At 40.4% G+C, this 13,084-nt stretch overlaps 1 protein-coding gene across 1 annotated transcript in view; it reads right to left on the bottom strand.

The window, feature by feature from the left end:
- Positions 1-12,597, bottom strand: part of MCC (mutated in colorectal cancers) — a gene marked incomplete at its 3' end in the record, with an annotated part of 44,077 nt that extends 31,480 nt beyond the window's left edge. The window contains exons 1-3 of the mRNA XM_010157050.1: positions 12,461-12,597; positions 4,657-4,793; positions 639-802 (exon numbers count right to left, since the gene is read on the bottom strand). Coding sequence (XP_010155352.1) covers positions 639-802; positions 4,657-4,793; positions 12,461-12,585 — 426 coding nt within the window. The remainder of the gene's footprint in view (positions 1-638; positions 803-4,656; positions 4,794-12,460) is intronic.
- Between the last annotated feature and the right edge of the window lie 487 nt (positions 12,598-13,084).

The following is a 13,084-nucleotide window of genomic DNA, read 5'->3' as shown; positions in this document are numbered from 1 at the left end:
TCTACAGTTCCCTCACCTTCTGGTTTTGAACCGCAATCCCTTCCTTACATATGCTATTGGGCATCCCTCTTCTTGGCCTGTTACATGCGCAATAAACCCAAGACATACAAGTATCATTGAGTTATTTGTTCCTATGTCTGGCTTGGCTCATTAGAATTAACGTTACCACACATGCTTTGTGTTACATACGAGCTTCGTATTTTAAGATGTCAAAGTCACAACTTACGCACAGTTTATGGCATTTTATCTTCAAAATTCAGTGAGTATTATATATTGTGTTTTCTGTTATCGGTCAACGACTAGCTGTGTGAACTTGGGCAAGAGACAACTTGTTTGCTGCGTAAGCTTCAGAAGGCAAATTAACTGCTGAGTATCCCCGTTTCTCTCATCTCTGAAATGAACGTAAGACAAACACATTTCTGACTTGAGATCAGAAGTCTGTTAGTAGCTCCTCCTGTGCCTTAGAGAATTCAGTGCAAACCAGGTGTACTACTGCATTCCCAACACACGCTGTGAGCCAGAGCTGATTTCTGTGAAGTGCCTTGACACCTCTGGAAGTGAAGTGCTATTACTACAGAATGTGATCAGGTGTCTCAGGCAATGTACACAAGGCATTTAGCGCTTAACATTACCCTTACCTTAATGGCTAAATCACAATGTTCACTGGCGGTAGTGAGTTGTTCAATGTGTCTATCCACTTCTGCTACTGACAAACTGCAGCTGCTTTTCTTCCTCCCGCAGACAACATTTTCCAAACCTGTCAGCACTCTTTGCAGCTCTGAATTCAAGTCACTACAGTTATCTAAAAGAAAACAAAACAAAACACAGATCGCAACAATTAGTGACTCAGTGAAGAAACAAACTCTAACTCAGGAAGTGCCTGTTGCAGAACAGCTAGGACTGATACTGTTCAAGGAATGTCCTTGCAATCTTGTCAGTTTTTCCTCACCAACTGACATGCTTAAATACCATAACCACATCAACTGAAATCACGAGTTACCTCCCATCTGACAAATAACACTCCATCTACTTATCTGAAGTGTTCATTCTTTCCTCAAAGACCTCTCTTCTGATGGACAACATTTTAAGATGCCACATGCTCATATACTATGCCATTTCTTTTTTGTTACTCCTTTTGCCATTCAGGACCTATTAACCCAATTTTATTACCCTCAAAGGCTTTTCTCTGTAAATTCAACACTTTTTTCTGCCTGGTACATTCACCAATATTATGATTTGATGGTTTTCAGTGGAATTTTTGTGGTTGTACTTAGGCACTTCCCTGATGTAAAAATCCTGGTGTTTACAGAAATGATCCCATCAACTATCTTAGAGCCTGTGTTTCATTTTAATAGTTATTTTTTTCTTCAAATGCAACTGCAGAATATTCACAGATCATGACAGCACACCTTGTTCTCTGCTATGTTCCATACTACAACTGTGTAAGCAGCCTACACAACAATGCTATCTTAGCTATAAAACGCAGCAGAGAATCACTTCCTTTTCTGTCTTTAGGCAAAGCTCTTCTAGTGCCTTGGGCACTGCCAGAGCATCCTCCGTTTCTGTGGAAACGAATGGGTCTCAATACCTTGCTAACTCACTTCATACAAGATTTTCATTTCTCTTAGGCTCACACCTGGCGACAGTGAGTGGCAGCTCCTAAGGCAGACACGTGGTAGAATTCAGCCTTGTGCTCTCTCAGATGGGCTAGTTATTACTTCTGGCTTACTCGTTGAGAGTTTGCAATAACTACTGACTGTACAGCACAGACATGGTGCGCAATGAGACCAGCAGTGCACCAGCAGTTGCTATACCTTACTAAAATCAGTGTCAGGCATTCTTGCTGGAGGGTGTTATTTCTGTGCTACTAATGCAAGCATTCCACCTCAGTCAGAATTCCCTTGTAGCCTCGTAACTCTGTTCTTATAGGGGACAAAAGTAGTGTGGCATTGAGCTGTGTCTGAAATTTAACAGACATCAGACACCAGATTACTGTAGACTGCTCTGAAATCTCTCTGTGTAAGAGGAGACTGAAAGTGGTTGGATGAAGGGATGAGATGATCAGAAAGTAAAAAACTATAAACCCATTACCACAAAGCTAACTCTACAGCCTAATGTACATAAACATGAACCTATTCCTGACCAAAAGGAAGAGTTTAGAATGATGCCATAGCATTGTATGAAAAATGTGAATGAGCAACACATACAAAACTTTACTCTTGAAGTCATATTCAACAGTTCCTGACTAGCAGCCACTGGTCTGATGTAATAATACCAAAAATGCCCTTATAATAACACTCACTTATGAGCAGCATATACTGCGCAGGTTGCTTAATTGTAAAGACCTCTGTTTGTTTGCTTGAGTGTACTTCTTTCCACAACATCTTCTGTAACAGACATTTTGTCTATTTACACAACCTTCACAAGATCTTGTATGCTGAGTTTTGTTCCTACAATAATATTTTCCCCCCAAAATAAGGGTTTACAATAATGAAAACCCCATTTCTCACAGAAAACAAGTACAACCCCATCACAAGCTTTGCAAGACATACTGGAGAGCATTCATAGCTTTAGCTCTTGATGTTTTATTGCCTGTAGCATTAGAGCAGCATATGCACATGCATTAGTGTATCGTGACATATTATTGTTTTTAGTAAGTCATTGATGCTTATTCCATTAGGGCCGTAAGCAAGGTCATGTACATTGCTACTAGGTTATGATTTTTTATACTTACATATCTTTATCCACAAGGATAAAAAATACATACAAATTTGCGTGTACACACGCACAAGGATTTATTTTCACAGGAATACGAAAACAAAACCCCCGAAGGATAGATTCTATGTATGGAAGGAAAACATGGAAAAAATGCAAGAATCCCTAGAGTAAACATTCTTACTTTGACTGCTGCTGTATTTCATCTTATTGCTGTGTTTTGTACAGTTAGCAGAAACTCAAGTGGATAACTTACTGTTAATGTACACAAACCCTGCCTCAGCTCCACCTGATGAAGAACAAAATCAAAGCTCTAACCCCAAAATAAATGCTGAAAAGTGAACTAGTTTCAATTTTTTTTTGGAAAAAAAAAGGAAAAAAAAAAGGAAATCAAAGTCCTCATGTCAGAATCTGTACAAGCAGGAACTTAATAATAAGCATTAACTTTAGAAAGTAAACACATTTATCTTTTAAGAATATAAAAACCTCTACTAAAATATCTTGACTCCATGCGGTATTAAGCATACTCTGATTTCCGTATGTCAGACACTTCATGATTACATAATTGATATTGTTCTATCAATGTTTCTAGAAATTAAAGACACTGAAATACAAATGTGCTATAGCAGGTCTTACATTTATAAACAAATACAGTTCCAGAACTGGTGTCTTCATTTCAATTTAAGAAATCATACAGAAAATCTCTTTCATATGGTTGCTTACAATATCAACATGTTTTCTACATCATTAAACTCCTCTTGAGGGCAATACTATGCCTGAAAGTCAGCCTACGCTCAGGTCCATTCCTCTAAAAGGTACTGTACTGGAAAAACGGCAATAAGTCCTCAGTAATGAAGTGCACTGCTCCAAACAAGTGGGAACTGTTTTAATACAGTTTCTTATGTACGGAAGCTGGTACTGCGTGTTGCATTATAACCATCAAAGCCCTGTGAAGAGTTAACAGCTTAATATTTAAGGATCACAAGTCCTGCAACAGGGCTGAAGACTGCTGTTTCCATGATTTCCTAAAACACTGCTTGTGTACAGTATCATTCACAGAAACTCCCAGGCACCAGATAGTTTGCCAAGGGGAGAAAATGAAGACTATTTGCTTTTAAATATTAATGAAGAGAAATAGTATTCTGAGGAGAATTCTGGAAATCAGTCACAGTGAGGATTATGCCAGACATCTGCTAGTCTACAGCTATGGTGCTCAGCAATTTTGCCCAAACACTTAGAACATTCTCATACCAATGCCCTGGTATCTGCTTATGCTTATACTGTGTATTTTGTGGAGTCATTATTCCATACTTGGATGTTCTTCAAATGACCAGTAATTGTGGCTGGATGAGAAAATAAGTGAAATTCTAAAGGAAAGATGCTCGCCCTCTTAGCTCTTAACCAGAAAAAATCAGTTAGAGACTGTCTGGAGGTGCTCCCTCCTTGCACTGTATTTCAGATTTATCCTTGTCTAAAAATCCATTTCAGTTAGCTACCCCTAATTCCATAATTTAAAAAGATTCTCCATTTTCAAAAAGTGCAGACATCCTTTAATCCGTAAAAGAACTGGACTGACAGTTTCATTCCCCATGCTTTTTCCCACAAATTTTACTCTGTCTACAATTCTTTTCTAGAGTTAGACTACTTTACAGGCACATGTAAGGTAGGTGAATAGCTTTTTCCCCCCCACCTTCTTCCCCAAAAGTCATCATGTCTCCTGAACAATCATTCCATTTTAGACTCCACAGCTATTCCACACCGAGGCAGAGAGGTCACTTCACCTTCACTTTTAAGTTCATAGTTGAGGAGAAGTTCAGCATCTGTTATGATTAACACAGCCTAGATTTTATTTCCTTGCCAGACGTCTGGATTTGCATTTCAAAGGCCATGATGCCTTTCTGCTGCAAGGAGGCCTCATGTCTGCTAAGAAGCATAACTCACCCACGTCTGCAGAGACCATGGTGGACTGGTTCTCCAGTACCGAAACAGAATTCTGGTCCATGCTGCGTGAGTCTTCGTTAACCTCATGCTGGCTTTGGCTGAGCTCTGACCGCAGCTCAGAATACTCATCTTCTTCCCTGGGAGAGAGCAAAAGCAGAAATAAAATCCTCTGAGGAAATACATATCGCTGTGACCCTTATTTCAGATCTGTAAGCTGAGCCATAGGATACGGTCAATCCAGACAAGTGTGTTTTGTCCAGCCAGTAGAGAAGGGTTTATATCCTTCACCGCAAAGACACGTGCTATGCCCGTAACACCCACTTGCAGCAGCCAGTGCCTGGTGGCCATTCCTTTATTCCCAAGTTCATTATTATTCTTCCAGAGAACTGTACAAGGAAACAATGGAACTGAGTGCAAGGAAGGACGTGTGCGAGAAGGACATACACTGCTCTGCAGTAACTCCCCAAATGACAATTCTTAACCAGCACAAGTGTCTTTTGATCCCAAAGTAGATTAGCAATTACCAATTTTGGTCTCTTTCTCAGTTCGAGGATGCCGTTGACTTATGTGCACAGCAAGCACGTGCATGCACATACCTGCATATGCCTATCAAAATCCTGTTGAGGACAGGTAGGTTTTTCATTTTCTCTTCTCAAAAGGAAGAGAGCAGATAAGCAAGCACAGTGCTGGGCTGCTGGAGTTAGTGGAAAATAAAAAGCCTCAATTACCCAGGCTTTAACATATTTGTCAAGCTGGTTCTACTAAAATAATTGAGGACACAGAATACTTTAGCTAAAGCTAATGAGCTTAAAAAAAGTAGGGCTTTCCCTCCTGTCTCCACACTAAGAGTTCAAAGCACTGGGAAAGAAGATAAGTAAATGAATAATAGCTTTGCCTGAGAACATTTGTAAACATTTTTCTTTTTGATCCACTTGCTGATTCAACTCATAATTATTTATTTTTACTTCCATAGTAACTGTTTTGACATTAAAATATATATTTTAAACATGAGAAAACCACCAGCTTGTCCAGGTGCAGAGCCCCCTTAAGAAGTAAGCAAACAGCCTGAATTTTGTTACACACTAAATCAAATGCAGAGATTCATTTTGCTGCAGATTCAGCAGAAAGTGTGAGAATGGAACTGTCTGGATTTGGAAACAGTAAGAAATAGCAAAAAGCTATCTGGGGATCTGCATCTGGGAGTGGCACCTGTAATGTTAAGTCTGCTGTGTGTATGCCACATGGTGATGAGTGTTTCTTGCAGAAATATTGCAGGGTTTAGCCTGGAGGTGTGTCTGGATTTGCTAGGCAAAATAGCAGAGAAGATGGCCCATACGCACAGGGAACAGTGACAGAAGTAAAGCCTGCCCTCAAAGTAGCAGTGGTGACAATTTATGAACGAGGCCAACTCCAAAAAGGAATTTCAGCTTGCTTGCTAAGTAGCATTTCCCAAGCTACCGAGACGTAATTTCTACAGGAACTATTACGCTCTCCCTTACATTTGCTTCGGTGTGAAGTCTGACTTTATCAGAAGCACTTAGTGACTATTACTAAAGAAAAATGCAGGTCAGCTGGTTAAAACTGAGATTTAGATCAAAGAAAGGTCTTTAAGGTGTCACGCAATACATGTTTAAGAAAGTGTGAGAACTAAACCATGAACAGCAATGAAGACACATAAGCATGAGTTAATGTTCCATGAACTACTTATTAGCTACAGCACAAGCCAGTAAGTAATTCACTTTAGAAAAAAACCATTTACCTAGCAAACAGTTGAGTTTTTTTGATCTGAAGGTAATTAATTTTTTCATGTATGAAACAATTAGTCCTAATTTTTAAAAGCTGAATTACCTCTACAAATGGACAAGAGGCTGTATGGATCATAAGACAATGCCACACACAATAACAAATTCTCACCACTCTTCCTCTGGCTCTTGCTTCTAAATTTTCTGTTTAAAGTCCAACACAGGTTCATCTAGTGAACACTAGTGAACACTAGTGCTTATTCAGTTTAAGCACTGTAGGTATCTTGGGGCAGTTGAAAAGTATGTCATGTGGCAGGACTCACACCCTTCCCAGGGCTCAAGCCAGAAGTCAGTTTCTGAACAAACTAATGCTTCTAAGCCCTGACCAGAAAGATCAGAAATCCATTTCTGGTAAAGCAACAACAAGGTCAATCGGTCTCTCCACCACCAGTCTCACAGGAAGGCCAAAACACAGGGGGCAATTCAAGGGGGGAGCTGCACCGCTAATATAAATTCTGCTTTTAAAACTGAAGTTGGCAGTATCAGAAGATACTGTTTAAGACTCCTCTTCCCAAAAAATCATAATGAGTCCTCCAGTGGCACTGGAAATGCAAGGAGCTGACCATCACTAGCCATTGAACTCCTGCCATACCACCCAGAAGGTGAAGGCATTACAACTTCCTTGTTGCTGCCATCACCTAGGCTGGAGAAAGCAGGTGTTTGTTCTCCTATGGGCCCCGCTGGTTCCCCAGCTGCTGGAATGTCATGGTGAGGCAATTAAGATCAGATCAAGCTGTTCTAAACACAGTGAGGCCTGGGATCAGTGTCAGAGCAAGAATGTGTGTTTTACAGATGCATCTGCACTTGTTGCTTTCCTCATGTTTGGGTGCAACCAGGGATCACAACTGCTGCACAGACACTGAGAAAATTCTGATCAACCAGTGAGCAAAATGGCACACTTTCAGCAGACTTTCACACCTCTGACGAGTTCTGCCAGTATGCTACCAAGGTGCACATTCTCTTCATGAAAATGGTGCATCGTTTCACACTTTCGGTGCCAGCAGGTTTTCCAACAATCATTTTACTTGAGCAAGAATTTTTAAAGCAGTCTAAAGCTCACACAGAGAAAATACTACAGGTGTACGTGCACTGCAATCCAGAGATTGACTGCTCCCTGTGTAAACACACCTGAGGTCCCTGTGAACTAGTTCACTTGTGAACAAACAGCAAGACACTTGAGACAACATGGAAATTAATCACTGAAGGCAGGTGGGGCTGGGCACTGTGTGCTGAAGTCAACACCATCACACCCACGCTGCCATTTGAACTGAATCCAAGTAGCTTCCACCTAGCACATATTTAGAAGCTGGAATGAGACCTCTAGGTCACTGTGTAAATATGACTATAACTGCCATGTGTTATTTTTTGTGATGCTGTAGTCTATTCACTCTCCTTCTTCCTCATTAACACCAAGAAAAACTACCTTTCTGAATATATTTCAGATTAAAAGCTGTACGTTTGAGCAAATGGTTTTACAGCAATGGGTTATGAGCTTCTTGACAACTGTTTCAGATAATCCTTAGCAGACACCATTATTCAACAGAATAAATTTCTGTTTGGTATTGTTAAAGTTGCTTATTATTTTTAGAATTGCACAGACGTACCCAAACAGCCAATGGTTTAGAATTAAAAGCAATCTGATCTTTTCCTTTTCCCTTTTGCTGAATTTCAATCTGATGTCTAAGAAAGACTGTCAGTCACAGGCTGAAGTTGTTTCTGCACAACCAAGTTACAGATGATTTTGCCAACCAAAGATATGATTAAGAAAAAAAGAATTGAGTTTGAATGAATCTAAGACAGTACTAAAAGCTTCTGAAGTCAGGAATATTCACCTTTAATGTAGACACTACTGAGTAATTTGTAAACCCTTTCTGTGCTTCAGTTATCAGCTGTATCCTTTATGTAAAAATATTTACAATATGACTACAATTGGTAAGGTCCATTTGATCAGCTTTTCTGTCTTCTAAGCTGGACACACTTGGAGAGAAAATGGAAGTGGGCATACACCTTGTCAAACGTCAGAGAACTTTTGCAATGGAAAAAATGTGTCTTCTACAAATTGAAACAGCAGAAGCAGGGATAACACTGTCACTAGCATCCATTCAACGTGCTAACAGGAATCCCAGGCTAGCCACACTCGGTGACAGCTGTTCACTCTGGAAGAAGCTGACAAAATGTGCTCTGCACCATCACTATAGGCTCTTCTGCCCAACAATCTTGCAGAGTTTGATGCAAACTTGAGTTTTACAATGAACATAAGCAAAAGCGTAGCCTCCCAATCTCTCCCTAATAATGTAGACAAGAACAGTGAGACACTGTCACACCATTATAATTTTCTGAGAAAAAAAGGGCCAAAGTTTATGTATCCAGACTGCTCAATTAAAAAACGCATCCTCAACTAGCAAACCACTGCTTTAGTGTGTTTTAGCTCCCAAATTGCTACTTTCTTGAGCTGGTAGTGGGTAGTTCTACGCTGTCACAAATGAACAGCTAGGCAAGCACGAGTCTTGTCTGCTTGCACAGTATGAGTACAGGCAACTCCCTATAGCCTTAATATCAAATCAGTTACAGCTGTATTTCAGCTTTTTTTTTTTGGTGAGGTTGAGCTTCCAAACCAGCTGGGCTGTCCAGAGCAGCAGCAGGGAGATGAGACAACTGCAGATGAATGTTGGCTTGCTCCCACAACCATGGTGAACTCATTTTCCTTAGGGACTGCTGGAAGAATGTAGTGCAAGAGCAGCAGCTAACTTCATGTGGCCACACACATGGAACTTGTACTCAAGAAATGGTTAGCAAACCTAGTGCAATCCTGAAAGTCCTCCTGTACAGATCACTCAGTTACTAAGATCAGCGTATCAGATACACCTGGGAAGAGAAAAGGCATTGACATGTGGCTTAAGCTCTTTTTTAGAGCTGGCATTGCTAAATCACATGAGCAAAAGCCACTACACTCCAAGCTGTGTAAAGCCCGCGACACTGCAAGGGCAAAAAAAACCCCCAAAAACCAAAACCAAGAAACAAAGAGAGAAAAATCCTTGGAATAGAGAGTATTAACTAGCTTCTACAGCCTGCCACCACCCCTCAAACTGCTGCAGTACCTCATTCAGATTTAAACACTCCTGCTTACTTTCTGAGGGTGCTACTGACATTCAAACAAAGACCTACAAATGTAAAGATAATACAGCTTAAGGAGGATAGTCAAACACCCTCCATGAAATTCTGGTTTCTTCTAATTGTTTCCAGAATATATGTGGGTTTTGGAAGGAGCCATGAAGAATGTCATAAAGCAGCAGTACATGAAGCTACACGTTATTTTTACAGCCTAAAAACGATACATGAAAACACTGAACAATCTCTGTGTCAGCACTGGGGAAACATTTATCTGTTACGCAATTAATGTAAACTCAAGAAAACTGTTTCCCGAAAGTCAGCCTAAATTTTGTGGTAACACAAGTAAAGCCTCCACTCAGTATTACTTGCAGGTATCCAAGAGTCAAATCAAGACTAAAATCCCTTCTCTGTTCTGGTTTAAAGTATAAATGCTGAGGCCCTAGCAGGGACATGCTCCCAGAACCTTTTCTCTCAGGTCTGCTTCATTCCAGCTCTTGGGCTCGCAGTCCCATAGCCAAGGGTGGAGAGCTGTGAGTCACACCTGTCCCAGCAAGGACAGCAATTACACCACCCTCGTGCTGTAGGATGGAACAGCTTCTCAAAAGTGACGCAAGTAGATCCCAGAACAGATTTATAGAAAGCCACAGCAGGAAGGATCAGTTTTCCTTCTTTCAGTTGTCTTTACAAACCCTATGGAATCCCTGCTTATCATTTTATGCTTATATTCTTGCTCTGTTCCTAAGACACCAATTTATCTGCCTGCCAAAGAAAACAAACTACTCAAATAATTAAAGGAAATTTAAAAAAACACTAACTTAATAAACACATTTGTTCTTACTAATAAAACCAGAGGAACTATCCAAGGCAAAACAAGCTCTCACACGATAAGACCAAACAGGCAGGGCACAACACTGGTGTGGCCCCTGTTGCAGCAGTATCATTCTGATGCCTTCAAAACACTGCGTTCCCCAAAGGGGCAGCAAAACTGTACTTTTCATGAGAAACAGCATGCGCTTCCCACCAAGCTTGGTTCTTATCACCTCACTTTCTTGTGCAAGCTACAGCTGACTTGCTTATGGAGATGGTTAAACATTCACAGTATCCATGCGATTGCAGTATTTTGCAATTGAACAACATCTGGCATTTAGCTTGCCACAGGGACTCTAAACAAACTTTTATGGATTCTATGTAATATTTTTCTTAAATGTCATAGACTTCTGCTGCCAGTCAAGAAAAAACACCAATGCAGCTCTCATGCTTCTCAGATTTCGCTTTTCACACAGATTCACAGGGTGGAAGGGGTTGGAAGGGACCTCTAGAGATCACCTGGTCCAACCCCCCTGCCAGAGCAGGATCACCTAGAGGAGATCACACAGGAACAAGTCCAGCGGCTTTGGAAAGTCTCCAGGGAAGGAGACTCCACCCCTCTCTTGGCAGCCTGTTCCAGCACTCTGTCACCCTTACAGTGAAGAAGGGTTTTCTCAGAAGGTTGAACCTTCTGTTTTCCAGCTTATGGCCACTGCCCCTAGTCCTGTCACTGGACACCACCAAGAAGAGCTTTACTAGAGAGGGAGGGCAGGATGGGCAGCCAGTATCATGCTGAAAAGAAAGGTGACTCGAAACAAGATGAATGGGAAGTTTGTCTGCAGGGGTTATCAAGTAAGAATAAACAACGGAGTCACAGGGATTCTTCCAGAGTAGAAGATACTTGAAAAATCTCACCATGATCACTGTCAGTTTTGATCATCTCAGAGTTGGCAGTGTTTATCTTCTTAAATAAAATTAACATAATGTGATTCTATCACTGCTTTTATAGTGGTATGTATGCGTGATGATATTTATTTGTTGATATCTGACAATATTTATATGTTGTACCATAAGCACAACAAACCTTTTTCTTTTTACATGTCAGTATTCCCAAGAAAGGTTAAGCGAGTAGTAACAACTTTGCCTTCTGCTAGCAGAAACATTTACATGGAAGAACAAATGAAGCAGTTGTCAAAAAACTTGCAGATAATAGGCAAGGAAAACTGAAAGTTTGGTACATGGGGAGAGCACCATATCAACATTACCTATGAAAGTGTCAAATCTATTTTGACGTTCTCTAGAAAATCCATCGATTCTAGTAGTTTAGTTGCACCCTCACAAGCTAAACTTTAAGAAGCTTCTTCCTTATTCTAGTCAAACTTTCTCTAGGTTGAGAATAACAGGTAAAAGCGAATAAGGAAATATAAGTGCTTTTGTGGAGTCAAATGTAAAGTTTATTTTAACAAAGTAACAAGTAATGACCCAGTGCAATACCCCAAACTTTGCTGCTCCAAGGACAGGCAACAACACAATTGGTACCACTGTATTTTGTCACAACTATCAGTACAAGTAGATGCAAAACCTGCTGAGATCCATTTGAGCCATATATTTTCACCACAAATGGTTTGGGTTGCAAAACCTACTGAGATCCATTTGAGCCGTATTTTTCACCACAAATGGTTTGGGTTAGGTGAATGATAGGAGGGCAAAAAATAAAGTTAAAAGCTCTGCTTTTAACAGGGCAGGCTGGGTGGCTACATCTTCCTTTATCCACCACTGCTATCACTTACCCAGTACCCTGGCATGTATGTTACACTAAAGGAGCATTTAGATGACACAGTGCAATTATTTGCAGTACTCGTTAGGCTTTGCAAAATGGGATTCTGCCAGAGGGAATGTAGAACTTCTGAGCCTCAGGATGATACCCTGCAGAACACAGACCTTAATTATGGGCAGCTACACAGTACCAGTCATAACAAGCCCAACTGCCTTTAAGTCAACATCAAGTTATATTTAGAGTATAATTCACACCATGTTTTGCACCATTCTTGCACTGGCCCAGAATTTCCAGGAAGTTGCTGTACCTTATTGTTGTTCCTTGTAGTCGATCAATTTTCTTATTTAATTCCGCAATGATACTGTGCAGCTCTGTGATTCGCTCCTCATAGCGCAGTGTTGTTCGCTCCTGCACATCTTCATGCTCTCTCATTAGGTGGGATTGTTCACACTAAAGCAGAGAAGAAAGGAACAGAAAGGGTCTTACGAATAACTGCACTGAGATCAGATAAAAGGCCAAAATAAACACCATTAACAGTTTTCTTAATCATCAAACAAACACTGTCTTAGCAAGAGAAATGGACAGATGCAAAATATTGACAGGCACACAAAGGTATGTAATCAAAAAATTTTAGGAACTGAAAGACTGTATAGTGTACTTTTGATATTATTATTATCTTCTAAAGGGCAGAAGTTACCCTTGCTGCTTGAATGAAAAATGCCATTTGCAACTCAAAGCAGCTATAAATATCTCATCTCTGAATCTGTGAGATTCACGATGCGTCACGAATCTTCAAGGATCTTCCCAACGTGGCCTGAATTACAAGTCATAGGGCAGAAACCACATTATTATAAAGAAAAGTAACCACACTTTGAGTTTATGACTTCTTCTCTAGTACGAGTATTTGTTTTGCTGAGCCTTTAAAGATAAC

This window comes from Eurypyga helias, unplaced genomic scaffold (genome assembly GCF_000690775.1).
Source record: "Eurypyga helias isolate BGI_N326 unplaced genomic scaffold, ASM69077v1 scaffold11670, whole genome shotgun sequence".
Lineage (NCBI taxonomy): Eukaryota > Metazoa > Chordata > Aves > Eurypygiformes > Eurypygidae > Eurypyga > Eurypyga helias.
The sequence above is the reverse complement of the archived record's forward strand: the minus strand, read 5'-3'. Positions and strand labels throughout refer to the sequence as shown.